The sequence below is a fragment of the Vidua chalybeata genome, chromosome 22, assembly GCF_026979565.1.
Source record: "Vidua chalybeata isolate OUT-0048 chromosome 22, bVidCha1 merged haplotype, whole genome shotgun sequence".
Taxonomy (NCBI): Eukaryota; Metazoa; Chordata; class Aves; order Passeriformes; family Viduidae; genus Vidua; species Vidua chalybeata.
In genome coordinates, this window is record NC_071551.1 from 1,459,081 (window position 1) to 1,486,626 (window position 27,546).

The 27,546-nt window shown below is 58.6% G+C and overlaps 2 protein-coding genes across 2 annotated transcripts; both read left to right on the forward strand.

The window, feature by feature from the left end:
* The first annotated feature begins 82 nt into the window (after positions 1-82).
* On the forward strand, positions 83-16,222 carry ALDH4A1 (aldehyde dehydrogenase 4 family member A1). The gene is made up of 15 exons (XM_053962837.1): positions 83-184; positions 1,783-1,876; positions 2,131-2,223; positions 2,331-2,378; positions 2,667-2,822; positions 3,814-3,963; positions 4,046-4,120; positions 7,171-7,358; positions 8,465-8,538; positions 9,356-9,552; positions 9,879-9,926; positions 10,627-10,779; positions 14,084-14,205; positions 14,944-15,062; positions 15,871-16,222. Exons 1-15 carry the CDS (start codon positions 150-152, stop codon positions 15,981-15,983), a joined length of 1,665 nt encoding a protein of 554 aa, XP_053818812.1. The 5' UTR covers positions 83-149; the 3' UTR covers positions 15,984-16,222.
* Positions 16,223-16,246: 24 nt separating this feature from the next.
* On the forward strand, positions 16,247-27,190 carry LOC128799083 (uncharacterized; the record flags this gene model as incomplete). Its single annotated transcript, XM_053963189.1, has 3 exons — positions 16,247-16,969; positions 26,541-26,657; positions 27,125-27,190. Coding segments are annotated over 3 exons (906 nt in total), but the record flags the coding sequence as incomplete, so codon positions are not given.
* Positions 27,191-27,546: the final 356 nt, after the last annotated feature.

Sequence of the window (27,546 nt, forward strand, 5' to 3'; positions counted from 1 at the left end):
CGGCGGGCGCGGGGCCGCTCCTCCAGACCGCCGCCCCCGGGCTTTTATTAATTTATTAATTAATCGATGGTTGTGTCTCCTCCCCGCCCCCCCCTCCCCCCGCGCGGTGGGTGGTGGCGGCCGCGGGCCGGGAGCGCGGCGGGGCCGGGATGTGGCGGCGGCTGCGGGCGCTGAGGGACTGCGGGTGAGTGCGGGTCCTTCCCTTCCCTTCCCTTCCCTTCCCTCCCTTCCCTTCCCTTCCCTTCCCTTCCCTTCCCGCTGCCGCCCCTGACATCCCCGGGAACCATCCCGCTGCCAGCCCTTAGTCCCCCTTGTTCTGCCCTCCTTCCTCCTTTTTTTGCCCTTGTTTCCCTCGTTTTTCCCTTGGTTTTCCCCTTTCCCCTCAGTTTTTACCCGTTTTCCACAGTTTACCCCTTCTTTTCCCCTTTACCCTTGTTTTTACCTCTTTTCCACTGCTTTCTCCTGGTTTTCCTCCTTTACCCCCTTGCTTCCCCCCTTTCTCCCTTGTCTTCTCCTTTTCGTCTTGCTTTCTCTTTTTTCTCCCCCTTTCCCCCTCGTTTTCCCCCTCGTTTTTCCCCTTTTCCCCCGCGTTTTTCCCCCTTTTCCCCCTCGTTTTTCCTCTTTTCCCCCTCGTTTTTCCCCCTTTCCCCTCATTTCCCCCTCCTTTTTCTCCCATTTCCCCCTTTTTTCGGGCGTTGTCGCCGAGCTGCACGATGTGGCCTGCATGTGGGGCTGGGCACTGCCAAGGTCCGGCTGGGCACTGCGGGGTGCCCGTCCGGCTTCTGCCCCCTGGACTCTGCCGGGAGCCGGCGGAGCGCTGGGATGTTGCAGCAGCCCGGAGCTCACCCTGTGCCTTGGTCCTTAAAAACGCCTTTTCCAGCGCTTTTTCCTGAGCGAGAGAGGAGTGGTGGGCTGGGGGCCAGGGCCGGGCTTGGTGATTTATTAAAGAAATATGGATATTGATCTAGTACCGATACCCAACGGTGACGGACAAAAACTCTCTAACAGTTTAAAGTTAGAAAGTGTATGTTTATTGCGACGCCAGGCAGCGTGCGGGATAGCTCCCAAATACACACTGCACCTTTCAAATGATTACAGAGTCCTTTTATCCATAAAAGTATTGAATACCAAAAATACAAACATATATTCATAATTTAGTACATCCCATTCCTCACTTCGTATGCTAATCATTCCCAAAGCTATTAAGCATGTGTAGTTTGTTCCTTGAAATGGGTCGGTGGTCCCTTTCATGGGGAGGGGTCCCAAAATGAGGAAGTAAATGAAGTCTTCCTCATTCTGACCTTTCTACCTTTTCAATGCAAATATGACAAATGAACCTTGGTAGAACTCCCATTCCCTGTCTTCAATTGGTTTCAGAGCAGAGGAGGCCCACAATTGTCTTATGTTCCTAAAAGCTGTTTGTCAGTTTCTATATTCTCCATTATAAACCCAGCTAACTAAACATTGTGTTGACAAGCAATCAATTATCAGTTAACTACTAACTCTTAACTTCATCAAGGCCTACTCATTTATTTTAATTAACTCTAGTAAGACTTCTCTCTAACTAAAATCTTAGCTCCTCTAAAATCTCTAAATCGCTTAAAATTTATGTTTCATTGGCTGCCAGCTCTGGCATCCCCACCCAGCGGGAGAGATGGAGCAGGGGCTGGTTTGGGGGGGCAGCCTGGGACCGAGGTGTCCCTGGGACCGAGGTGTCCCCACGGTGCTGGGGAAGGAGGGAACGGCGGGATTCCAGCGGTTCCTGTCCTGCCCCCGGCGTAGGCGGAGATGGCAGCACCGCCCGGCCATCCAGGTGACCAACGAGCCCATCCTGGAGTTCAAGCCGGGGAGCCCCGAGCGAGCGGCGCTCCAGAAGGTACCAGTGCCAGGATTTGGGGATTTTTGGGGCTGGGAGGGCCCCGAGCTGTGCTGCAGAGCAGCCCCAGTCTCTCTTTGGTGTGAGAAGCCCATCGTGCCCAGCTCCTGCTCCTTCCCCGTGGGCACAGCTGTGCTTCCTGTGGGCAGCCCATGCCCGGAGCCTGTTCCCAGTTCCCTCTGCCCGTGGGAAGGGGGATAGAGGGCAGCTGGATGGGGTGGGAGCTGCTCCCACCGCGTTCTCCTCTCTGCCAGGCCCTCGCTGACCTGAAGGGCAAGACCGAGGACATCCCGTGTGTCATCGGGGGGGAGGAGGTGTGGACCCCCACGGTGAGGTACCAGCTCTCGGTGAGTCGGGGGGTTCTCATTAAATGGGGGAGAACAGAGCAGGGGGGTCCCTGCAGGAGGATCCTGGGACTGGTTCCTACAGAGCCTCTCTCTCCTTCTCTTCCCAGCCCTTTAACCATGCACACAAGGTGGCCAAATACTGCTATGCCAGCAAGGTGAGTGCACCTGTCTGTCACCCTCTTCCTGGCTGTTTTTGGGGAAGCAGCAGTGCTTGGCCTTGGTTTAGCAAGTGAAACACACTTTGTGAGCAGGGAGGCTCCAGGAGCCTTTCCAAGCCCCAGGGATCCTGGAACAAACCCACCAGGAGCTGCAGATTTGGGGTTGTGATGGCACCAGTGGTCTGTGCCTGTGGTGGGTGACCCCTCGCTTTTCCCTGTGACCTGGGGGTGGGGAGGAACCCGGGGAGGCTCCTCCTTGCTGCCTTTTCCCCTTTGCCTCCACAGGAGCTCATTAACAAAGCCATTAACGCTGCCTTGGCAGCAAGGAAGGAATGGGACCTGAAGCCTGTGCAGGACCGGGCCCAGATCTTCCTGAAGGCGGCTGACATGTTGAGCGGCCCGCGGCGAGCAGAAGTGCTGGCCAAGACCATGGTGGGGCAGGTAGGGGTTGTCCTGGTTTGAACAGCCAGGTGTCTGCTGAGGAAGGCAGGAGCCTCCTCTGAAATGGGAAATGTAAACCCCCTCCCTCTGAATTGTTACCATTTTGAAATTAAAGGGGCTCTCAGGCAAAGATATGGGAATAGGAATAACAGTTCTTTATTAGAAAAACTAAAAAACCAAATGTAATAGTACAAAAAAAAAAAAAATAAACCTACTGAAAGAGTCAGACCAGGCCCTGGCATCCTGTGGGTCAGGGTGGTGGCACAGTCCCATTCCATGGTGGCTCAGCCCTCCTGCAGTGCCAGCTATGCTTCTGCTGGAGCAGGGATCCTGGACAGGGGTCGAGTTTTCCTCTGAAGCTCCAGGGCTGCTGGAGATGGGCCTGGGCTTCCTCTGGGAATGCAGTGGAGAAGGCTACTGTGGTGTCCCAAAATCTCAGATTGTATCCAGGTAGGAATGCTTGGCTCCTCCCCCTGGGCAGAGCATCTCCCATGGGATGATGGAATTTTATCAGCTGTGCAGTGACACTCACTGGCCCATGAACAGAAGATAATTAATAATTAATGGCCCATTAACAGAAGATATCTTCAGGAGGGAGGATTGGTTTGTGGAAGAGATAAAGAAAAGTGCCCAATGAACAGAAGAGAACTGCCCCAGCTCTGACAGACTGGAATAGAACACACAGCCCCATTTCCAGCCTAAGACAGGGGTGCTGGAGAAGCTGGGCTGAGCAGGGCAGGAGGGGCTGCCAGGGTGGTTTTTGGCAGTGGGAATGGCTGGAGGTGCTCTGTGAGGGGACCCAGGGTGATCCTCACTCCTTACTGCACCTGGGAGCAGGATCAGCGTGAGGCTGCGCAGGAGGCCCCATCTTTGGGAGCTGAGCTCACAAGGGGCACCCCACAGCCAGCACTGCACCATTCCCCCATGCACCATTGCTGCATTCCCCTGTGCACCATTGCTGCATTCCCCCTTCCCTTCCCTCTCCCTGCAGGGCAAGACCGTGATCCAGGCGGAGATCGACGCCGCCGCCGAGCTCATCGACTTCTTCCGCTTCAACGCCAAGTACGCACTGGAGCTGGAGCAGAGCCAGCCCCTCAGCGTGGACATCAGCACCAACTCCATGGTCTACCGGGGGCTGGAGGTGAGCTGGGCCCCCGTGCCCCACGCGGGTCCCTCTGGGGATGGGAGGCTCCCAAAGGTCCCTTCTCCCTGTGCCTCCGCAGGGCTTCGTGGCTGCCGTGTCCCCCTTCAACTTCACGGCCATCGGGGGGAACCTGGCGGGGGCTCCGGCGCTGATGGTGAGTCCTGGGGCAGAGGGGGGCAGGACAGGGGGACAGGGCAGAGGAGCAGGATGGGACAGGGCAGGGGGGTAGGACAGGACAAGGGGCTAGGACAGGGGGACAGGAGGACAGGATAGGGGGACAGGGTCACAGGACGGGGGACAGAACAGGGAGGCAGGGCAGGGGGCCAGGGCAGGGTCACAGGATGGGGGGATGGGACAGGGCAGGGGGACAGGACAGGGAAAGGCTGGGAGAGGGATCCCAGCTCTCGGGTTCAGCTGGGCTGGGGTGGGCAAGGAGGGAGCCTGGCCTCGCTGGGGCTGTTCCACAGACACACCTGGGGCCTGTTGGACCCCTTGACCCAATCAGCATTTAGGCTTTAATTTAGGCACCCCGGTGCCTGGATTTCCAGTGTGATGGGGGAAGTGCTGGGAAGGCACACACTGCCCAGACCTGCCCTTCTGGGGCTTTTGTTCTGAAGCAAGGTGTCTTTTCCTTCCCAGGCTGGGTTTGGCATCTGGGAATTAACACAGCAGGGGTTTGATTTCCTACCTGGGCTCGGGGAGCTGTCGGGACATGAAAGTGTAACCAGTTTGTAGCTGCTCAGATTCTTCTGGGATGACACTTTTTGGGAGCAGGGCCAAGAAAGGCAAGGGCAGGCCATGGCTCTGCCATTTAGCACCAAACTGGCAGACAGGAGAGCCCAGAAGGTCTGAAGAAATATCCAAAAAAAAATAATCAAAGTATTGGTTAAAAGCATTTCTGCACATTCCCATTTGTGTCCCAGCCCATGGAGCACAGGAGCTCCTGCCTCTGCAGGGTGGAATTTGGGGAGAGGCTGTAATAACCTGGTGAATTTGGGCCAGGAATAATTAATTTATTGTTGTACTGGGAAAGAAAAAAAACCAACAATTGTCCTCAGGTCTTTGCTAATTAGGCTCAGATTTCCAGCTGGCCCCAAAGAGGCTGGGGAGCTTTTAATTTGGGAACATCACATTTAAAGCCATATTTGAGTAAAGCATTTGAACCTGTCACTAGGGCAGGAATGGGGGGACAGGGCGAGGGTGAAGCCACCATGGAGCTGGGAAGATTTGTGGAGAGAGAGGTCCCTTCCTCCCACCCCAGGACCTGGGGGACACCCTTGGCTTTGGGAATCTGGCAATGAGCTCAAACCAGAGCGGGTGAGCCCTGCTGGGACGGGACAAACCCGTGCTGGCAGCTCTGGGTGACAACTGGGGACATCCCATGGCTCATCCAGCTCCCCCTGCTCGGTGGGACAGTGAATTCCCACGGGATGCTGCAGGGGCATGGGATCCCCTGCCCTGGGCCGGGAGCAGAAGGCAGCAGTACATCAGCAGGTGCCTTGGAAAGCTCGGCAGCAGGGGGCACCTGGAATTAAAGTTAGGGGAAAACGCTGCCTAATAGGGGAATGTTAATTAGAGCCCCAGCAAAAATGCTGCCTAACAGGGGAATGTTAATTAGAGCCCCAGTGTTTCTGTCACCACGGGGGATTAGACACTGCAGAGGTCCATGCAGTCAGTCCTGGGAACGGGATTTCCTTGGGATCAGAGCAGCCCAGGCTGGGAATGCTGTGTCTGCCCCTGGCCTGGATTCCCCAGCTGCCTGCAGGTTCTGTGCTTTATTTCTGTCCCTGTTTGGAGCAGAGCAATTGGAGGGGCCCAGGGGGAGCTTTTCCTGCGGAACAAATCCCTGGACAGCAGGAGACAGGAGTCCAGAACTCCCTGTCCAGCCCTCCCGGGGCTGTGACCCTGTGCAGGGGAGCTGAGCCGTGTGACAGGGACACAGGGCAGTCACAGGGAGTGACCGTGGGGCCAAGGGGCGGGGGTGGCACGGGGCCAAGGGGGTGGCACCAGGGGAGTTCTCTGGCCCCTCATGCTGTTTGTGCCTGGTTCATCCAGGCAGGAGGTTTGGTTTCACTGCCCTGCCTGGCACAAACACCTGCTGGCCCTGCCCAGGGCCGGTGGTGGCAGCGCTGGTGACACCGGGAGCACATTCCTGTGTCCCGAGGCAGGAGCCAGGGCCTGGTGACACCGGGAGCACATTCCTGTGTCCTGAGGCAGGAACCAGGGCCTGGTGACACCGGGAGCACATTCCTGTGTCCTGAGGCAGGAACCAGGGCCTGGTGACACCGGGAGCACGTTCCTGTGTCCTGAGGCAGGAGCCAGGGCCTGGTGACACCGGGAGCACATTCCTGTGTCCTGAGGCAGGAACCAGGGCCTGGTGACACCGGGAGCACATTCCTGTGTCCCGAGGCAGGAGCCAGGGCCTGGTGACACCGGGAGCACGTTCCTGTGTCCTGAGGCAGGAACCAGGGCTGTGTTTCCAGCTCTTCTTGGGGAAGGCAGAGCTCAGCCCTGGAAAGGAGGGAGTGGAAGGCTGGCACAGCCGCCTGGTGAGAGAAAAGGGGAGGATTTGTGCCCTCAGCTGAGCAGGGCACACCCAGTCCTGCCCAAACAGTGCTGGGGTGAAGGTGCTGTTGCCTTTTTCCCAACCTGGAAAGGAAACTCAGGATCGTTTTTGTAAGGAGGTAATACAAGAGCAGATCTTTATTTGAAGGCTTTCAGGGGCAGTTATGGAAAGATGTCTACAAAAGCCCACCCCTACAGGGATGAGGGCATTTTTATAGGTTTTAGGAAATTAGCATAATTGATAAAAGGCACCAATTGTGAGGACAAGTGGTGATGCAGTTCCCCCCAGGTCTGGAGTGCCCCCTCAGCACTTGGCTGTGCTCTGCCCGTGAAATATCCCAAAGAGTTGTTCTCATCCTTGGTTCCCAGGAAGAGCCAAGACAGCACTGGGGCCTTGTATCCCCTGGGGCTTGGAGCTCTGGGATTTTTGTCTTTGTGCCTAGGGAAAGGCCATGGAAAAGTACTGGGAAATGTAGTCACTAATCCAACAGGCAACAGAGCTACACGTAGGTGTGTGAAGAATATATGGAATAATGGGGAACACAGAAAAGAAAAAAGTGTCCCCGTGAGGTGCCACTGCTCCAGGACAGCTTTCCAGGGAATTCAGACGTCCCTGACGAGGTGTTCTCCTGCCCCCAGGGGAACGTGGTGCTGTGGAAGCCCAGTGACACAGCCCTGCTCTCCAGCTACGCCGTCTACAAGATCCTGCTGGAGGCAGGGCTGCCCCCGAACGTGGTGCAGTTCGTGCCCTCGGACGGCCCCGAGTTTGGGGACACCGTCACCAGCTCCGAGCACTTCTGTGGCCTCAACTTCACCGGCAGCGTGCCGTAGGTTGGGGATGGGGGAGGGGGCTGGGGGCTCCTCTGGTGGCCCTTGGAATGGTGCTGGCAGGAGGTGGTGGCGGGGTTATATCAAATAGGGGGTTCAAAGTGGTGACAAAAAGGGTCTGAGCTGGGTGTTGGTGCTGGGGGGGAGTGGTTTTAGCTCCAGGGCTGAACTTGGGGCACAGGAACAGCCAGAGTGGCAGTGACACTTCCAGGGATGCTGCAGGTGGGTTTGCTTTGCTCCCCAGGTGGGTTTGCCTCCCAGGTGGGTTTAGTTTGACCCCCGAGCTCTGGCTGTGTCCCATGGGGTGTCAGAGGTGCTGAGGGGTCCCAGGGTCTGACAGCCCCTGCAGGGACCCCTCCCCAGGGCCAGGCCACGCTTGGGTGAGCAGGTGGGGAGCTCAGAGCTGAGCTCCTGCTGCGAGGCCATTTCCATTTTTATTGTTTTCCAGCCGAGGGGTTTGTCACAGTGAGGCCTGAAGGGAAGGGGGGAAAGGGGAGGAACAGAAACTTCTGGATGTTCACTCCGTGCCCTTCCCTGTAACAGTTTATTTTTAAAGCCGTGGAGCTGCTCTGTGGAGCCTTTGTTTGGTACCTGTGCTCCCAGTCCCACTTTCCTGTGCAGGGCATCCTGTTTTTGGGTGATTTCCCATCAGGGCATCCCTTTTTTTGGAGGATTTCCCATTGGGGCATCCCTTTTTTGGGGGCGTTTCCCATCAGGGCATCCCTTTTTTGGGGGGATTGCCCATCCCTCTTTTTTGTGGGATTCCCATCGGAGCATCCATTTTTTGGGGGGTTTCCCACTGGGGCATCCCTTTTTTTGGAGGGTTTCCCATTGAGGCATCCCCCCAAAAAATTTGGGGGGGTTTCCCATCAGGGCATCCCTTTTTTGGGGGATTTCCCATCCCTCTTTTGTGGGGGCTCCCCATCGGAGCATCCATTTTTTGGGGGTTTCCCATCGGGACACCCCTTTCCTTAGGGGATTTCTCATCGGGGCACCCCTTTTTTGGGGGATTTCTCATCCCTCTTTCAGGGGTTTTCCCACCAGGTCATATCCCCCTGTGTGCCGAGCCAGGCGTGCCCTGAGCAGCTCCTCCCTCCTGTTCCAGGACCTTCAGGCGGCTCTGGAAGCAGGTCTCGGAGAACCTGGACCGCTACCGCAATTTCCCACGCCTGGCTGGAGGTACCGGCCTCCCCTGCACCTTTCTGGGGGATTCAGGGGGCAGCTCCTCCTCTGCCTGGGGAGGAGAGGGGCAGCGTTCCCATCCCCGTGGGCAGAGGGTGCAGGAAATCGCTGGATATTCTGAGCTGTGGGAGTGGCACGGGGTGGGATTTTGGGGTGCGGAGCTGGCACTTGGGTGGGAGGTGGTGGTTGGACCCCACTTTGGAGTCCCAAAGTCTGGGAAGTGAGGTTGGTTCCTTTTCCAGGGGTTTAATCTGCCTGCTCCAGGGTTGTGCTCCTGGGGTCACGGCTCTCCCTGTCCTGATGCCTTTTGGGGCTGTCTAAAAACAGAGGCCGGACAAAATTAAGGGAATAAAAAGTGCTTGTATTTATTGAAAGGCCTTCAGGTACAGCTCAGGCAGGGGCTACATCCAAAAATGGACCACGGCTCACGGGTTTTCTCACTTTGGTAACTCCGGTCCATTTGCATATTGGGGGTTAATCCTCCAGTTCCAGCTTCAGCTAATGAAGTCATTTACCCCGAGCTTGCTCCCCCCATGTCCCTTTTGTTGATTTTCTCGGGCCTGAGGCAGTGAGGTGTCCTGGATTGCCAGGCCTGGAGAGGAATTGTTGTGTCTGCCCAAAACGGGAGAGCAGCAGCTGACCCTGCGTGTGGAGTTTGGAGTTGTGCACTACAGAACCGCAGGGTTACAAACACACGGAACATAGAAAAGGCATCAGCTCCCCTCGGAACCCCAGCCGGGCGGGGAGAGCCCCAGGCACATTTTGGGAGCCGCCCCACCGTGCCAGCTCCTCCGCTGCCCTTTTCCCCGCGCAGAGTGCGGAGGGAAGAACTTCCACGTGGTGCACAGCTCGGCGGACGTGGGCAGCGCCGTGAACGGGACCCTGCGCTCGGCCTTCGAGTTCGGCGGGCAGAAATGCTCCGCCTGCTCCCGGCTCTACGCGCCGGCCTCGCTGTGGCCCCACATCAAAGAGAAGCTGCTGGAGGAGCACGGGAAGATCAAAGTGGGAGATGTGAGCCGAGCTGCCGGGCTGCTGAAGGGCTTTGCGGCTCAGCGGGAGGCTGATGGGATTAGGGGCTGCGGGAACTGGCTGCTAATTCCCATTGAACCGAGCTTTTCATCCCCGCCCGCTCCCCCCCCACCTCCCCGCAGCTCCTGGCCGTGATTAGAAATTAACTTGTAGCCGCTCTGCAGGGAGGGCTGGGCCGCCTCTTCCCGCAGAACGGGACCTCCCGGGACACGGGGAAGGGTTTTTGGGGGAGTTGTAGCTGCCCCTGCTCCTGAGGGAGCTCTGGGGTGCAGGGTGTGCTCTCATCCCCTCCCTTCTGCCTCCCGCAGCCCACCCAGGACTTCGGGACGTTCTTCTCGGCGGTGATCGATGACAAGGTGAGCCCGGAGCGGCCCCAGGCTGGGGTTTGCTGCACAGGTGGGGACAGGGATCCAGGTGAGCCCGGAGCGGCCCCAGGCTGGGGTTTGCTGCACAGGTGGGGACAGGGATCCAGGTGAGCCCGGAGCGGCCCCAGGCTGGGGTTTGCTGCAGGAATGGGGACAGGGATCAGCTGGAGCTGGCTGGCAGCTGAGCGTTGTGTGCCCTGCTTGTGAAAAGGGGGGAATTTCCCCCAGAAATTGTCCTCGCCTTGAGAGTTTTGTGGGCATCCCCTGCTCCCCCTCCTCCTCCTGAGCTGGTAGGGCACCGAGAGCGGTGTGTCCTGGGAGGAGTGACCCAGACCCCCTTCTAAACCCCCAAACCTCCTTTAAGACCCTCAAACCCCCTTCCAGACCCCCAAAGCCTCCTTTTAAACCCCCAAACCACCTCCCAGAGCCCCAAACCCCCTAATTTCCTGTAATTCCTGACCCAAACCCCCCTTTTAAACCCCCAGACCCCCAAACCCACTCATTTCCTGTAACTCCCACCCCAAACCCCCTTTTAAACCCCCACACCCCCTTTTAAAACCCCAAACACCCTCCGGACCCCCAACTGCCCCTTTTAAACCCCCAAATCCCCTTCCAGAGCCCCAAACCACCCTTTTAAACCCCCGGGCCCCCTTCCAGACCCCAACCCCTGGTTCCCTGTGCCTGTCCCCAGTCCTTTGCCCGGATCAAGGGGTGGCTGGAGCACGCCCGGAGCTCTCCCAGCCTGACGGTGCTGGCGGGCGGCGGCTGCGATGACAGCGTCGGCTACTTCGTGGAGCCCTGCATCGTGGAGAGCAGGGACCCCCGGGACCCCATAATGAGAGAGGTGGGCAATCCCAAATCCCTGTGGGGCACCCCAGGACCCCATCATGAGAGAGGTGTGGGGTGATCCCCATACCAAATCCCTGCGGGACCCCCGGGACCCCATCATGAGAGAGATGGGGAATCCCAAATCCCCGTGGGATGCCATCCCAAATCCCCATGGAGCAACTGGGACCCCATCCCAAATCCCTGTGGGACCCCATCCCAAATCCCTCTGGGGCAACTGGGACCCCATCCCAAATCCCTGTGGGACCCCATCATGAGAGAGGTGGGCAATCCCAAATCCCTGTGGGACCCCCGGGACCCCATCATGAGAGAGGTGTGGGGGGACCCATCCCAAATCCCTGTGGGGCAACTGGGACCCCATCCTAAATCCCTGTGGGACCCCTGGGACCCCATCATGAGAGAGGTGGGCAATCCCAAATCCCTGTGGGACCCCCGGGACCCCATCATGAGAGAGGTGTGGGGGGACCCATCCCAAATCCCTGTGGGGCAACTGGGACCCCATCCCAAATCCCTGTGGGGCAACTGGGACCCCATCATGAGAGAGGTGGGGAATCCCAAATCCCTGTGGGACCCCATCCCAAATCCCTGTGGGACCCCTGGGACCCCATCATGAGAGAGGTGGGCAATCCCAAATCCCTGTGGGACCCCATCCCAACTCCCTGTGGGACCCCTGGGACCCCATCATGAGAGAGGTGGGCAATCCCAAATCCCTGTGGGACCCCCGGCACCCCATCATGAGAGAGGTGGGGAATCCCAAATCCCCGTGGGACCCCATCCCAAATCCCTGTGGGGCACCCCAGGACCCCATCATGAGAGAGGTGTGGGGTGATCCCCATACCAAATCCCTGTGGGACCCCCGGGACCCCATCATGAGAGAGATGGGGAATCCCAAATCCCCGTGGGATGCCATCCCAAATCCCCATGGAGCAACTGGGACCCCATCCCAAATCCCTGTGGGACCCCATCCCAAATCCCTCTGGGGCAACTGGGGCCCCATCCCAAATCCCTGGGGGACCCCATCCCAAATCCCTGCAGGGACCCCATCATGAGGAAGGGGTGGGGTGATCCCCATCCCAAATCCCTGTGGGGCACTCTGGGATCCCATCCCAAATCCCTGCTCTGGAGACTGCTCCTATGGGAATGGGTTCCTGCATTGGGATTGGGCTCTTTGGGGTGGGGCAGCACCTGCTCCTTCCTGGGGCTGATCCCGGGGCTTGGGCTCACAGGAGATTTTGGGGCCAGTCTGGGAGATTTTGGGGTTGATCCTCAGAGTGTGTTGATTTTTGGGCTCGCAGAAGATTTTAGGGCCAACCTGGGAGAATTTGGGGTTGATCCTCATGGGGTGTGTTGTTCTTTGGGCTAACAGAAGATTTTGGGGTTGATCCTCACGGGGTGTGTTGGTTTTTGAGCTCACAGGAGATTTTTGGGCTGCAAAGGAAATTTTGGGGCCGATCCTCACAGGATGTTGTGTGCTCTTCTTTGGGGTGATCCTCACAGGGTGTGCTGGTTTTGGGGCTGCACGGGAGATTTAGGGGCTGATCCTCACAGGGTGTGTTGTTTTTTGGGCTCACAGGAGATTTTTGGGCTGATCATGGCAGGTTTTGATATTTTTGGGGCCAATCCTCCCGGTTTGTGGTGTTCTTTGGGCTCTCTGGAAATTTTTCGGACCCTCCTCACTGTATGTGTTGCTTTTTGGGCTCACAAGAGATTTTAGGGCCAATCCTGATGGGGTCTGTCATTCTTTGGGCTCCCAGGGGATTTTGGGGCCAATCCTCACAGGTTTTGTTATTTTTGGGGCTGATCCTCAGGGTTTGTGTCACTCTTTGGGCTCACAGGCAGTTTTTGGGGCAATCCTGACAGGGTGTGTTGCTTTTGGGGCCGATCCTTGTGGGATGTCTTGTTCTTTGGGGTGATCCTACAGGTTTTGGGGCTGTACAGGATATTTTCAGGCCAATCCTCATTGGGTTTTTTTGGCTCAGGGGCAGTTTTTGGGGCTGATCCTCACAGTGTGTGTGGGTTTTTTGGGGCTGACCCCTTATGGTGTGGGGGGTTTTTTTGGGGCTGATAATGATGCCTTGGTGTCATTCTATGGGCTCCAGGAGATTTTGGGGTTGATCCTGACAGGGTGTGTGGGTTTTTCGGGACGATCCTCGTGGGGTGTGTGGATTTTTTGAGGTTGATCCTGACAGCTTGTGGCATTTTCTGCATTCCCAGGAGATTTTGGGGCTGATCCTGACAGTTTGTATGGGTTTTTTTGGGGTCAGTCCTGATGGTTTGTGGTATTTCTGGGCTCCCAGGAGATTTTGAGGCCAATCCTGATGGTTTGTATGGGTTTTTTGGGGTTGATCCTGATGGTTTGTGTGGGTTTTTTGGGGCCGATCCTGACAGTTTGTGGGATTTTCTGCATTCCCAGGAAATTTTTGGGCAGATCCTCATGGGCTGTGTGGCTTTTTGGGGCCAATGCTGATGGTTTGTATACCTTTTTGGGGGCTGATCCTCATGGTTTGTGGTACTTTCTGGGCTCCAGGAGATTTTGGGGTTGATCCTGACAGGGTGTGTGGGTTTTTCAGGCCAATCCTCATGGGGTGTGTGGGTTTTTTGAGGTTGATCTTGACGGCTTGTGGCATTTTCTGCATTCCCAGGAGATTTTGGGGCTGATCCTGACAGTTTGTATGGGTTTTTTTGGGGCTGATCCTGATGGTTTGTGGTATTTCTGGGCTCCAGGAGATTTTGGGGCCAATCCTGATGGTTTGTATGGGTTTTTGGAGTCGATCCTGATGGTTTGTATGGTGTTTTGGGGTGGATTCTGATGGGGTGTGTGCATTTTTTGGGGTTGATCCTGACAGGGTGTGTGCATTTTGGGGCTGATCCTGACGGGATGTGTGGGGTTTTGGGGCCCCAGGAGATTTTGGGGCCAATCCTGACAGGCTGTGTGGGTTTTGAGGCCAATCCTGACAGCGTGGGTACATTTTTTGGTGCCAGTCCTGATGGTCTGGTTGGTTTGTTGGCTCCAGGAGATTTTGGGGCTGATCCTGACAGGGCATGTGTATTTTTTGGGGTTGATCCTGAGGTTGTGTTTGCATTTTTTGGGGTTGATCCTGACAGGCTGTGTGGGTTTTTTGGGTTCCAGGAGATTTTGGGGTGGATCCTGACAGGGTGTGTTCATTTTTGGGGGCCAGTCCTGACAGGCTGTGTGGGTTTTGTGGCCCATCCTGATGGGGTGTGTGGCTTTTTGGGGCCAATCCTGATGGGGTGTGCATTTTTGGGGCCGATCCTGACGGTCTGGGGTTTGTTGGCTCCAGGAGATTTTCGGGCCCATCCTGACAGTGTTCGTGTACCCCGAGGATCGCTACAGGGAGGTGCTGGAGCTCATCGACACCACCACCCCCTACGGCCTCACGGGGGCGATCTTCGCCCAGGAGAAGTGAGTCCCCAAATTGCCGAAAATTCCCCCAAAAAGCAGCTGGGGGTGCTTTTCCCAGCTGGAGTGAGGCACGGATCTTCCTCCTCTCCAGAGCAGGGAAGAGCATTTCCCACCCAGCCTGTGCTGCTTTTGCTGCCTCTCCTGCAGGGAGGGGAAGGGATGGTTTGGAAGTTTAGCTTAGTTCGTTTTTTGGGGGTTCTTAGCCCAAGAAAGCTTTTTTTTTCCAGTGAGGAATTATCCCAAAGGAATGTTTGGAGCACGTGGGGGGTGAACCCACAGCACACTCAGCAGGAGGAGGGCAAAGAGTGGTGTAACCTCAGAGAGAATCACCCAAAATGGTCACAGAATTCTGGGCTGGTTGGGGCTGGAGGGACCTTAGAGCTGATCCAGGGCCACCCCTGGCAGGGCAGGGACGCCTCCCACTGTCCCAGGGTGCTCCAAACCCCGTCCAGCCTGGCCTGGGACACTGCCAGGGATGGGGCAGCCACGTTTCCCTGGATAATGAGGGATAACAACCTTTGGTTTTTAACCATGAAATGTAAATAGAGAAAAAAGCTGGGAAAAAAAAAACCCAAAGCAGCGAAAACGCATGAGCTGTGTGTGTGTGAAACCCCTGAGGCCTGGAGCTGGGCACGAGGGGACCCAACCCCCTCTGGAGGGGGCCCGAGCCTCTCTGTGCCCGCTTTGGTGGCTCTGCAGCAGCTGGGGGTGCTCAGGGCTGTGCCTGTCCCTGCCCAGGGCTGCCATCGAGGAGTCCCTGAGGCTGCTGCGCCACGCCGCCGGCAACTTCTACATCAACGACAAATCCACGGGGGCCGTGGTGGCCCAGCAGCCCTTCGGGGGCTCCCGCATCTCAGGTGACACCAGGGCTGCTGGCCAGGCCCTTCCCAGCTCCCCTCTGTGTCCCTTCTGTCCCCCGTGTCCCTCCTGTCCCTCCATGTCCTTTCTTGTCCCCATCCTTCCATGTCCCTCCTGTCCTGTGTCCCTCCCATCCTCTGTAGCCCTCCTGTCCCTGTGCATCCCTCGTGTCCCTCCTTGTCCCCATCCCTCCTGTCCTTCCATGTCCCTCCTTGTCCCCATCCCTGCCTGTCCCTCCCATCCCTCTGTGTCCCCTGTGTCCCTCCTATCCTCAGTGTCCTTCCCACCCCTCCATGTCCCTCCCATCTCTCTGCGTCCCTCCTGTGCTCCGTGTCCTTCCGTGTCCCTCCTGTCCCCATCCTTCTTGTTGCTCCATGTCCCTCCCATCCTCCATGTCCCTCAGTGTCCTTCCCATCCCTCTGTGTCCCTCCTGTACTCCTTGTCCTCCCCTGTCCCTCCTGTTCCCTTTGTCCCTCCATGTCCCCATCCTCTGTGTCCACGTCCCTCCCATCCCTGTGTCCCCTGTGTCCCTCCATGTCCCTCCCATCCCTCTGTGTCCCTCCTGTGCTCCGTGTCCTTCCGTGTCCCTCCTGTCCTCTGTGTCCCTCCCATCCTTCCATGTCCCTCCTGTGTCCATCCTCCGTGTCCCTCCTGTCCCCTGTGTCCCTCCCACCCCTCCACATCCCTCCTGTGCTCTGTGTCCCTTGTTCTCTTCGTCCCTCCTGTGCCCTCTGTCCCTCCATGTCGCCATCCTCGTGTCCCTGCCACCCTCACGGTGTCACCAGCCCTTTCTGCTGTCCCCCACAGGCACCAATGACAAGCCCGGGGGTCCCCACTACCTCCTGCGCTGGACGTCCCCGCAGGCCATCAAGGAGACGCACGTGCCCCTGGGGGACTGGCGCTACGCCTACATGCAGTGACCCTGGGGACAGCCAGCCCGGGGGACAGCTGCCACCCCCGCAGCACTTACACTACTGATCCCTAACCTGCCCCTCCTAGGAGTTCTTTAAAAAAAGAAAAGAAAAAAAAAACCAAACTGTTGTTAAATGGTAAAGCTCAGAGCGCCTCGTGGTGTCCTCGGTCGCGTGGCACTTGGGGACACGATGGTGAGTGTGCCAGTGGTTGGATTGGATGACTTTAAAGGGCTTTTCCAACCTCAGTGATTCTGTGTGAGCATGCTTAATTAGGTCAGGCGTTAATTAAGGGGTGGCTGCAGAGGCACAGCTGGACCCCGGCTCCCTTTTCCTCCCGGCTCTCCCATCCCCAGAGCAGATCCCTCTCCCCGGGGCTGAGCGGGATCAGAGCAGAGCTGAGCTCTGTCCCTGTCCCCTGTACCGTGTCCCTCACTGTCCCCAGCAGCCCAAATCCCTGGGGGTGCAGGGCAGCCAGGCTGGTTCCACCCCTTGGGCTGGGCTTTGTCCCCACCCTGAGCCCCCTCACAGCCCTGGGCTGGGCAGGAGCCTCGTGCCAGGAGAGGGCAGCTCTGGTGAGGGCAGCTGTGCTGCTGCTTGGAACCAGCCCCAGTGCCCCATCCCCATCCCATCCCATCCCCATCCCATCCCCATCCCATCCCATCCCATCCCATCCCATCCCATCCCACCCCATCCCTCAGACCCTCAGCCTGCCCAGCTGGGCTCAGGCTGGGCCGGGCAGCAGCAGCCCCCGCTCTGTGCCCTGGCTGTGCCTCTGGGGCCAAGGCCAGGCTGGCCCTGCCTTGGGAGGAGCTGCTGGGGTTTTGGGGATCAGGGAATGTCCTGCTCCAGCTGCCTGGGGGGGAACCTTCCCTGCCCCCCCTGCGAGGGGCAGCAGCTGCGGGAGCTGCGGGAGCTGCAGCCCTCCCACCCTGGGAGCTGCTGTCCCACCCGAGCCCAGCCCCAGGGCTCTGCCAGCTGCCAAGACCAGGCCTTAAACCAGGATTTCAATCAGGCCTTAAACCAGGACTTCAATCAGGCCTTAAACCAGGAGTTAAATCAAGCCTTAAACCAGGAGTTAAATCAGGAGTTAAAACTGAACTAGGCCTTAAACCAGGAGTTAAAATTAAATCAGGCCTTAAACCAATAGTTAAATCGGGAGTTAAAATTAAATCGGATGTTAAACCAGGCCTTAAACCAGGCTTTAAATCAGGAGTTAAAATTGAACTAGGCCTTAAACCAGGAGTTAAATCAGGAGTTAAAATTGAACTAGGCCTTAAACCAGGAGTTAAACCAGGCTGTAAACCAGGCCTTAGACCACGGCTTAAACCAGGCCTGACCTGGGCTCTCCCCTGGCCTCAGTGCTGGGAGCTGCAGTGCGAACAGGAGAAGGGATCTGGAGCACACGGCCCTGCTCCTCCAGGCTCAGCTCTAATCACAAATGGGTTTGTTTCTAACCCCTATTAATTACTGGGTTAATTACTGCTCAATTAACAGCGCTCGCAGGGGCTGCAGCCCTGGCAGGTGGGCACTGGCAGTGGGGGGCAGCGGTGCCACTGCCCCTGTGCAGGGCAGGCAGGAGTGGCTGGAACTGCCTTGCATCCTGGCTCAGCTAGAAAAACGTGCAATAAATTAATTTTCAAGCCTCTTTGCATTGCTTTTATGAATTGTTTCTCCGGGTTGCTGTCAGATAAAGAGCCGGAGTTGGCAGTGGGGACCTTTAAATAAAATCAACCCAGCTTTACGTTTTGTGCTGAAACGATGTTCCCCTGCTTGGGGAGGGAGTGGCAGGAAAATGAGGGGCCTCGTCCAGAATCCTGGGATGGTTTGGGTGGGAAGGGACCTCAGAGCCCACCCAGTGCCACCCCTGCCATGGCAGGGACACCTTCCCCTGTCCCAGGCTGCTCCAGCCCCGTCCAGCCTGGCCCTGGGCCTTGCCAGGGCTCCAGGGGCAGCCACAGCTGCTCTGGGCACCCTGAGCCAGGGCCTGCCCACCCTCACAGGGAACAATTCCTGCCCAAAATCCCATCCCACCCTGCACCCTTTCAGCTTCAACCATTCCCCCTGTCCTCATCGCTGCTACTCCAAATCTGGGTACTGCCTGCTGGGAGGGCACGAGAGAGCCCAGCTCTGCCCCAAACCCACCCCAAACCCGGCAGGAAGGAGAGAGCCCTGCCCTGACTGCCGGGATTGTCCCCAAACCATCACCCAGGTGGGGCCACAGCGCTGTCCCCTCCAGCCCGGGCACCTCCAGTTTGGGACAAGCCCCTTCAGAGCCGCCCCAAACGCCACCCCCGGCCCTTCCCTGGCCCCAAACGCCACCCCCGGCCCTTCCCTGGCCCCAAACGCCACCCCCGGCCCTTCCCTAGCCCCAAACGCCACCCCCGGCCCTTCCCGGCCCCACTGCCGGGCCAGCCCCGGCCCCCAGCGCCTTTCACGCCTCCGGGCCAGAGTGTCAAGTGGATTTTTGAGCCTTAACTCGGAATTTCATGGCTTTTGTGGCTCCAAATCAGGCCCCTAATGCCATTTAAACCTTGGCTTTTCCAAGCTGATAAACGCCCGGGAAGGTGCGGGGACAGGGAGGAGCCTCCTGCTTCCCTGGGGTGGGGAAAAGGGGCCTGGGAGGGCTCGGGGGCTCTGCGTGACCCCAGAAATGAGCAGTGCCAGGTCTGGAGTGCCCGGTGGAGCTGCAATCCCATCCCCTGGCTCTCGGCAATCCCGGGCACATCCTGGAGCCGGGAGCAGGGCAGGAGGATGAGCCAGGCTCTGGCTGGGAAGTGGCAGAATTTCCCTGGATAAATGGCAGATTTTCCCTGGGTAAGTGGCAGGTTTTCCCTGGATGAGTGGCAGATTTTCCTTGGGCAAGTAGCAGATTTTCCTTGGAAAACTGTCAGATTTTCCCTGGATAAAGGGCAGATTTTCCCTGGAAAAGTAGCAGGTGAACTGGGAATCCGTGTGGGATGAACTGGGAATCTGTGTGGGATGAGCTGGGAGAGGAAGAGGAGGAGGCTCTGCCCGGGAGAGCAGCTCAGGATCAGCCCCTGCTGCCCTGGCACTGAGCAGGGAGGATTCTGCTTCCTGGGCAATCTAAAAACTTTTTAAAACCCCGAAAAACCCCTAAGAAAACCCCAAAAAGCAAAGCAAAGCAAACCAAACCCACAAAAAAAAAACCCCAACAACAGCAACCAAAAAAACCAAGCCACAACAAAACACAGAAGAAAACAAAACAAAACCAAAACCAAAACCAAGAGAAAACCCACAAAAAACCCACAAAACAAACAAACAAAAGAACCCCACAAAACAAAAACAACAAAAAAACCTCAAAAACCCAAACAAACAAACAAACAAACAAAACCACAACCAAACCTCTCCCCAAACAAAGGGGGGGTGTCCCCAATGGGGCAGGGACCCCCAATGGGGCAGGGGGTGTCCCCGATGGCTTTTGGCTCTGGGAGGGGGGGGCAGAGAAGACCCCTGAGGGGTAAAAAATGAGCTCTAAATCCCTGCCCTGGCAGCAGGAGCACCCGCTCGGAAGCTGGCACCAAATTTGATTTTTTTTTTCCTGGGAAATTTTTGCTTTCCACGTTCTGGGACACGTCGGGGTCCCTGCAGAGCTCCTCTGGTGCCAGCAGTGCCCCCCTGCAGCTGCAGCCTCCTGAACCCCCCTTCCCACAAACTGCTCTGGGGGGGCCTTCAGGGCTCCCTCTTCTCCCAGCCTGCCTGATTTCCTCCCAAAAATCCCAAATCCGGCGTCCTGGGGCGGGGATTCCCCGTGTTCCCCGCACCCCACGGGCTGGCTGTGCCCGGTGCTGGTGCCCTGGCGGGGCACGCTCCCCCCACGGGGACAATTCCCGGCTCGGGGGCGGCGGTTTCCCCTCATTTCCCAGGCAGAGGCTGGAAAATCTCCCGGCACAGGAGGGGAGGCGGTTTGGGATGCGGGAAAGGGAATATCCCACAGGCTGCGGGATGAAGGGAATGTCCCACACGGGTCTCACGGAGTGAGACCCCCCAGAAAACATCCCCCCGTCCCTCCCTTCCTCCCCTCGCAGTCCTGGCAGGATTTTTGGGAGCAGCCCGCGCCTTCCCGTTTTTCCATCCCCCGAATAAAAGGATGATGAGGAGAAACGAGCCGCGGGAGGGAGCGTGGGGACAGGAGAGGGAAAAACGCGGCGCGGGCAGAGCCAGGAACCCTGAGCGTCATCCCGGGGCTTTCCAGGGCAGAAGAGCCCCCCCCGGGCTGGTTTTCCTCCCTTTCTGCCTTTTTTGATTTCTCCCTTTCCCCATTTCTGCCCGGGCTTCTCCTCCCCGGCCCCGGGGGCGCTCGGGGGCTTTGGGGGAGCGGAGCATCCCCGGGGGCTGCGGGCAGGGGGAATTTGCGGTACCGGGGGGCAGCGGCAGATGGAGATCGTTATCCCGCTCTCCACGGGAAAACGGGATAAAAAACGGGAAAAGTGGAGGGAAAACAGGGAAAAGCGGGGGAAAAAACGGGAAAAAAAAAACGGGAAAAAACTGGGGAAAGTGGGGAAAAAACGGGGAAAGCGGGGAAAAAAATGAAAAAAAAAAAAAAAAAGGAAAAAACCGGGGAAAACCCAGGAAAAGCCGGGGAAAAACGGGAAAAGCGGGAAAAGCGGGAAAAGCGGGACAAGCAGCGGCTCCCGCCGGGCTGCCAGGCCGGGATGGCTCCTCCGGGGGCTCGGCCGGGAGCTGATGGCACCAGGGCTGCAGGAGGAGGTGCCGCGGGGCCGGGAGGGTTCAAGAAGGGGAAGAGCCGCAGGGTTCAGCTCTGGAGCTGGATTTTCCCACAGGGAGGGTGGGAGGAAGCCGGGAAAGAAACAGCGACAGCGAGAAAGAGGAGAGGGTTTGAGGGCGTCGTCCCCGCTCCACAAACAAACCGGGGGTTTAAGAGCACTCCCCTTCCCCTCCAAAAATGCTGCAAAATCACCGAGAGGCTCCTAATATTTAACATTTTTGTTAAAGCCGCGGGTCCTGGAGTCATGAGAATGCGGCGGGATGTCAGCCTCCAGCTAAAACAAATAAAGCGGGGATTCACATCCCCCAGGCTGACACGGCAGAGCGGCACGGAGACGTGACCCCACCTCAGGGCCGGGAAAAGCCCTGGAAGATGAAGGGCTGGGAGGCACGGAGCCCCTCAAGCACCCCCCGAATCTTTTACCAACCGAAGCTCGGGGTGCGCCCCTGCGGAGCGAGCGCCCTCCTTCCCACCGGGAAGCGCCCCCAGAGCCCTTCCTGCCGGGCTCGGGGCCTCTCCCGACCCCCGGAGCCGGGGATGCTCCGGCGGGAGGGCGCGGCTCTGCAGGGCGAGGGGAGACCGGAGCAGCGGCTCCCGCTGCCCCCGCGGGGCCGGGCCGGAGCCGCCTAAAGCCGGGGCCAGCCCGGCCCGGAGCGGGACCAGGGCAGGGCGGCCCCGGCCCCGGCTCTGCGGGGAACCCCCGGCCATAAATCATAAATCAAAAATCACTCCCCGCGGGCTGCCGGGCCCGCCGCGGCTCGGCAGGAGGAGCAGGAGGGCCTGGCAGCGGCGCAGAGCTGGCATTTGGGATTAGGAGGGAATTTTGGGATTAGGAGAGGACCTTGAGATTAGGAGGGAACTTTGGGATTAGGAGGGAACTTTGGGATTAGGAGAGGATTTTGGGATTAGGAGGGAACTTCAGGGTTAGGAGGGAATTTTGGGAACAGGAGGGAATTTTGGGATTAGGAGGGAATTTTGGGATTAGGAGAGGACCTTGGGATTAGGAGGGAACTTTGGAATTAGGAGGGAACTTTGGGATTAGGAGAGGACTTTGGGATCAGGAGAGAATATTTGGGATCAGAAGGGAATTTTGGGATCAGAAGGGAATTTTGGGATCAGGAGGGAATTTTGCCCCTCCCACCTGGACCCCGGCCCCACCCGTGGCCGGATTGGTCCCGGGACTGGGAAGGGCCGGGGCTGGAGGGGGCACGGAACCACTCGGGGTCCCATGGGGTGGGACCTTGGAGGGTCAGAGCTGATCCATCCATGCAGAGCCATCCAAAATCTGGATCCTGGCCCATCCAAAGGGATGGAACCTGCTCCTTCCAAAGGGATGGATCCTGGCACATCCAAAGGTTGGATGCTGGGCCGGGGTGGGCAGGGGGAGCTCCAGCCCTTTGTCCCCGGGGGCGGGCACCATCCTTCAAACAGCAGTGCCCTCAAATGCCACATCCTCATCCTCCTCATCCTCCTCATCCTCACACAGCTCCTGGAGCACAAGCCTCATCCCCGCGGATGCTTTTCCCTGGCAGCGCCCTTTCACCCCAGCTGGGCCCTGTGCCCCCACAGTCCCGCTCCTGGGGGTTATCCCCTAAATCTGCTCCCGTCCCTACACCCCAGCGCCCCCAGGCTCAGCAGCAGCGCAGAGACCTCCCCTCCCCCGCACCCCCAGCCCTCCCTCCCTCCCTCCGCAGCCCGGCTCGGCTGTTTAAAATGTATCAGCGCTTCCATCTCAGCTGCTGCTTTCCATCCCTCAGCGATAAGGGATCTGCGCGTACACAGCGCCCGGAACGCTGCGCTCCCTCCCGCCGATATTCCCCCCCGGGGCCGATTATCCGCATCCTCCCAGCGGCAGCTCCGCTCTGCCCTTGGTTTTTTTTTTGGGGGGGGATTTTCCCCCTCCACGCCACCCTTGGGTTCCGTGCCCCCGCCCCGAGCCGTGCTGGCAGATCCGAGATCACAACGCTGACATTTGGGCGGCCGTGCCGCAGTGCCAGGCGGGCAGAGCTGCCGGGGACAATCGATTCTCCCCGCTCCGGCTCCCGGTGCCGTCCGGAACATTCAATCCACGTGAGACCAGCTCTGCCCGCGCCTTCCCCCGGCTCGGGGGGAACGGGGCACCCCAAAAACCGGGAACGCTGCTGGAGCCGGGCAGGAGCAGCCGGGAGAGGAAAGGGAAAGGGAAAAGGAAAGGAAAAGGAAAAGGAAAAGGAAAAGGAAAAGGAAAAGGAAAAGGAAAAGGAAAAGGAAAAGGAAAAGGAAAAGGAAAAGAAGAAGCGCGAAGCAGGGTAAGCCATGCCCTCTGCACGGCCAAACCGGACCGTGCTGGGATGGCAAACTGGGACCAGTCTGCCGCCCCTCCAGTGCCACACGCGCGGCCCAGGGAGGGCCGATAGCGCAGGGAAGGGCGACTCCAGCCGGGTGCCCGGGGAAAAGCACACGGTGGAACCCGGGGCCTTGGAGGGAACAGGGATAATGGCATTTTGGGCTCCCGGAGAGACTCGCTGGGTCCCAAATCCCCCGAGCTCCAGGTGTGCAGCCCAGTCCTCGGGGGCCGCGCTGGAGGCTCAGGGTGGGTGCGGTGGATGCACCCAGAGGTGTTCCCAGGGGGATCCCAAACCCCTCCCGCGGGAATCCCTCCCCAGGCAGGGCGGTGCTGGATCCCTGCGGGGATGGGGAGGCTGAGGCACAGCACCGGGAGCGAGCCTGGGAAGGGCCTGAAGGCTCCGCAATCAACAGGGAGACAAGTGGGATTCCCATTCCTCGGGGAAGTGGTGGGATGGGAGCTCTGAGAGGAGCTGGAAAGCCGGGGGTGACATCTCCACGCGCCGGTGCCACCTCAGTCCTCGCCTCGCTGTGCCCCCGGACAGACCCTCGGGGTCTGGAGCAGCTGCGGGAGCGGAGGTGCCGGAGCGGGGCTCAGAACCCACCCTGGGTCCGTGGGGAAAGGCGGTGACGCCCGTGGCCCAGGAATGCGGCCCCCGGCTGGCCCCGAGCCCGGCTGGCCCCGAGCCCGGCTGGCCCCGAGCCCGGCTGGCCCCGGGCCCGGCTGGCAGGCGATGCGCGGGGACAGCTGTGCCCGGTGACATCAGCCCCGGCTGGGGAGCGCTGCCTCGGCCCGGGGCTCCTTCTCCAGGGGAAAGAGGGGGGAAGGAGCCCGTGCTGCCCTTAACCCTCCGCTTGCCGCGGGTCCGGGCAGCGCCGGCTCCCGAGGAGGAGAACGGGGCGCTCCCCGCACACCGATCCCGGCGCTGGGACCAAGGCGCGACCGCTCCACCGGCCAGAGGGGACGCCCCAGCCGGGCTGGGTCACGGAATAACCACGGTGTTCCCCCCTCCAGCTGCCCAAAATCCAGCTGCGGGCTCTGTTTTCTCAGCCCTGGCTCTCTGCTGGTGCCTCCAGCCAGGGAATGCTCAGAGAAGGAGGGAGGGAGGGAGGGATGGAGGCAGCTCCAGCTGGATGCAGGCAGAGGGAGAGACCCGCAGGGAGGCTCGGAGCTGCTCCCGGGCTCCTCTTCCTCGGCAGCTCTGCCCTGGGCTCGGGGGGTCGCACATCAGCGATGGCCAAAGCCCACCCGGGCTGGTTTGGCTGTGCCCAGGAGGGGATGGTGGCGCCCAGGAGCTGTGCCAGCCCCGTCTGCTCCATCCAGCAGTGAACTCCCCTGCCGGTGCCTGCCAGGGCTTGCACAACTGCAGCTCTGCAGCTCCATTGGCCAAGAAGGGTTTTGCCAGATTCCCCACCGTGGAGCTGCTGCCCCTGTGGGCACTGGGATGGCACTGGGGTGCAGTGGGAGGGCAGCTGAGGCACCCCAAATGTGCTGCCACGTGTGGTGAGAGGTGATTGAAAGTATTTATTAAGAGGTTTTAAGAGATCCACCTCAGGCAGCACAACCCAAAATGGCATAAAATGAACCCAAGATGAACAAAAATGACACAAAATAAACCCAGATGAACCAAAATGACACAAAATGAACCCAAGATGAACCAAAATGGCACAAAATGAACCCAAGATGAACCAAAAATGGTCACCAAATGGACACCTGGTCAGGGGTCTCTCACTTTTAGAAGCTCTGCTCCATTTGCACACTGGAGTTCATTGTCCCATTCCAGCTTTAGCCCATGCAGTCCCGTCCTGCTTGTTTTTCTCTCTCCAGCCCACGTCGTTTGTGCTCTTGGGCCTGAGGTTTGGATCATTTGTCCTTGGTGCCCAGCTGGAGAAGGAATTGTTTTGTCTCCCTGCTCTGTGCAGAGAGCTCACCATCCCATAATACGAAGCCCAGACTCACACACTAAAGCAGCACAGAATGTGACAAACAGAAAAGCCAAAACCTGAGGCCTCAGAAGGATTCACAAATCACAGCACCATGGAAGGGTTGGGATGAGGAACCTCAGAGCCCCTCCAGTGCCGTGGCAGGGGCACCTTCCCCTGTCCCAGGCTGCTCCAGCCCCTCCAGCCTGGCCTTGGCCACTGCCAGGGCTCCGGGGACAGCCACAGCTGCTCCACAACCCCAAACCTCCCCCCAAGCTGCTGCTCCCCCAAATCACCCACCCGGGAGTGATGGCCGAGCCCCCAGGAGATGCTGCCCCACCCGATCCCCTTTCACCTCCACCCCTGGCTGGAAACCACTGGGCCAGGCCCAACTGGGCTGGGCCCAACTAGGCCAGGCCCAACTGGGCCCAGCTTTGCTGCTGGGCTGGTGGGGGAGGATCGGGTCAGCAGGGATGGGATGGGATGGGATGGGATGGGATGGGATGGGATGGGATGGGATGGGATCAATGGGATGGGGTTGGGTGTCAGCCCTTGGGAATGTGATCCCTCCTGGGCCTGGTGTTTCCCCTGAACCATTAGTCAGGGGTTTTGCAGCCAGAGCTGCTGTGAAACCCAAGCTCAGCTCCTGGGCAGGGTGAGGGGAGCCTGGGCGGTGCTTTAACCCCTTGTGGGGGTCCCTGGAGCACCATCAGCCCCCCGTTCCAGGGGTTTAACCCCTTGTGAGGGGTCCCTGGAACAGCCTCAGCCCCCCCATTCCTGGGGTTTAACCCCTTGTGAGGGTCCCTGGAGCCCAGGTAAATCCTGGGATTCCCCCTCTCCCGCCCTGTGCTGTTGAAGCTCTGCACAGGTGACACACAGAAAAGCTCCTTCCCACAGCGAAATTCCTGTCCAACACAGGGAAATCTGGGCTGGCAAAAAGAAATTCCTGTCCAACACAGGAAAATCTGGGCTGGGAAAGGGAACGGGAACAGTTCCCTGAAACGGGAACTCTCTGGGTTCCTTTCTGAGCTGGGCAGTTTCAGCCCCTTGGAGGACACGGGGCGCCCAGCCAGGCGCGATCCCGCCCCTCGGGAGCTGCTTCCTCTCCCATTCCCGGACCGACGCCCATCCCCCGAGGATGAGGAGGATGTGGAGCCGCCCGGGCTGCGGGGAAGGCGATAATTCCCCGCTCACACCTGCGCTTACAGCCCGCGCCTCCCCCCTGTCAGCTCCTTTAAGGGCGCTGACAGCTCGCCAGGGGCTCCCGCCGCTGCTTTCCCGAGCTGGGCAATGTGGGGAGCAGCTGCTGCCGGGGAGGGTCTCATCTTTCTGCTCCAGCCAGGGAGAGCCCGCCTGGAAGCGTCCCCAGCTCCCGATTTCACCGGGAACGCCGCGGCTTTGGCACCGCTTCAGTCCCGGCTGGGGGGAGGCAGCTGCGGCTCCTTCTCACAGCCTGGGAAAGTATTCAGGGCTCTGGTTTTCCCCAAGAGGCCTGAAATCCAAGTGGCTGCAGCTCTGGTTCCCCCCTCCATCCTCCTCCTGCTACTTTTCCATCCCCCTTTTCTCAGCCCAGCCTCACGGCCCTCATGGAAAATCCAGAGCTCGTCCCCGCTTTCCTGGGGACAGCAGGTCACCCATCCCATCCCATCCCATCCCATCCCATCCCATCCCATCCCATCCCATCCCATCCCGTCCCGTCCCGTCCCGTCCCGTCCCGTCCCGTCCCGTCCATGTCCTAGGTTGACTGTATGATGCTTTTATCCCCAGTTGTCTGTTCTGTTTATGCTGAATAATAAGTTTTGCACCTTTAAGACTTGTTCCAGGAGTGAAGGGAGGGAGAAGAAGTGCGGAGTTTGTTTTCAGAAACTGCACTCACTCCTCCACATTCCTTCTCCCGGACTGTGTTGTCTGCAGGTGGACAGACAGCGAGACAGAACTCTACTTCGCTTTTAGTTAGTTTTAGCTCGCTGAGGCAAAGAAGTTCCCTGGTCTGTGGCTTTTCCTTTTCTTTAGACCTGCTCAAACCTGCTCGGGACTGAACACCAAGAACAGCACCGGCAGCTCGCACCTATAGCCTACAGCACCCGGTACTCCCAGGTGGTCTCCCATCCAGTACTAACCGGGCCCGACACTGCTTGGCTTCCGAGATCAGACGAGATTGGGCGTTCTCAGGGTGGTCCTATCCCATCCCATCCCATCCCATCCCATCCCATCCCATCCCATCCCATCCCATCCCATCCCATCCCATCCCCTGCCGATTGATCCTACACCTCCTGTCCCCAAGTAAATTAACCCATTCCCTCCCTGCCGTGTGATTCCACACAGTAATTCCCCACACAGTGATCCCAACCATTCCAAGATACTCCCTGAAGTTACACCCTCGTTTTCCAGCTCCCTCTGCTTGGTGAGGGAATATTTTCCTGTGCTTTTCCAACTCCTAAACACAGAACCTGCAGGAGGAACCTCCCAGTGAACGATGAGCTCCATCCGTGCCCCTTACCCTGCAGCTGGGAGCACTGCTGATCCCTGTTTGACAGAGGAGGAATTCAGATCCAAATCCAGAGATTCCCATCC

Bases quoted from the DNA above. Each gene is read 5' to 3' on its own strand.
- ALDH4A1 (XM_053962837.1), top strand. From the start codon at position 150: ATGTGGCGGCGGCTGCGGGCGCTGAGGGACTGCGG. The intron at 1,877-2,130 runs GTACCAGTGCCA...CCTCTCTGCCAG, and splicing joins AGCGAGCGGCGCTCCAGAAG to GCCCTCGCTGACCTGAAGGG. The intron at 15,063-15,870 runs GTGACACCAGGG...TGTCCCCCACAG, and splicing joins CGGGGGCTCCCGCATCTCAG to GCACCAATGACAAGCCCGGG.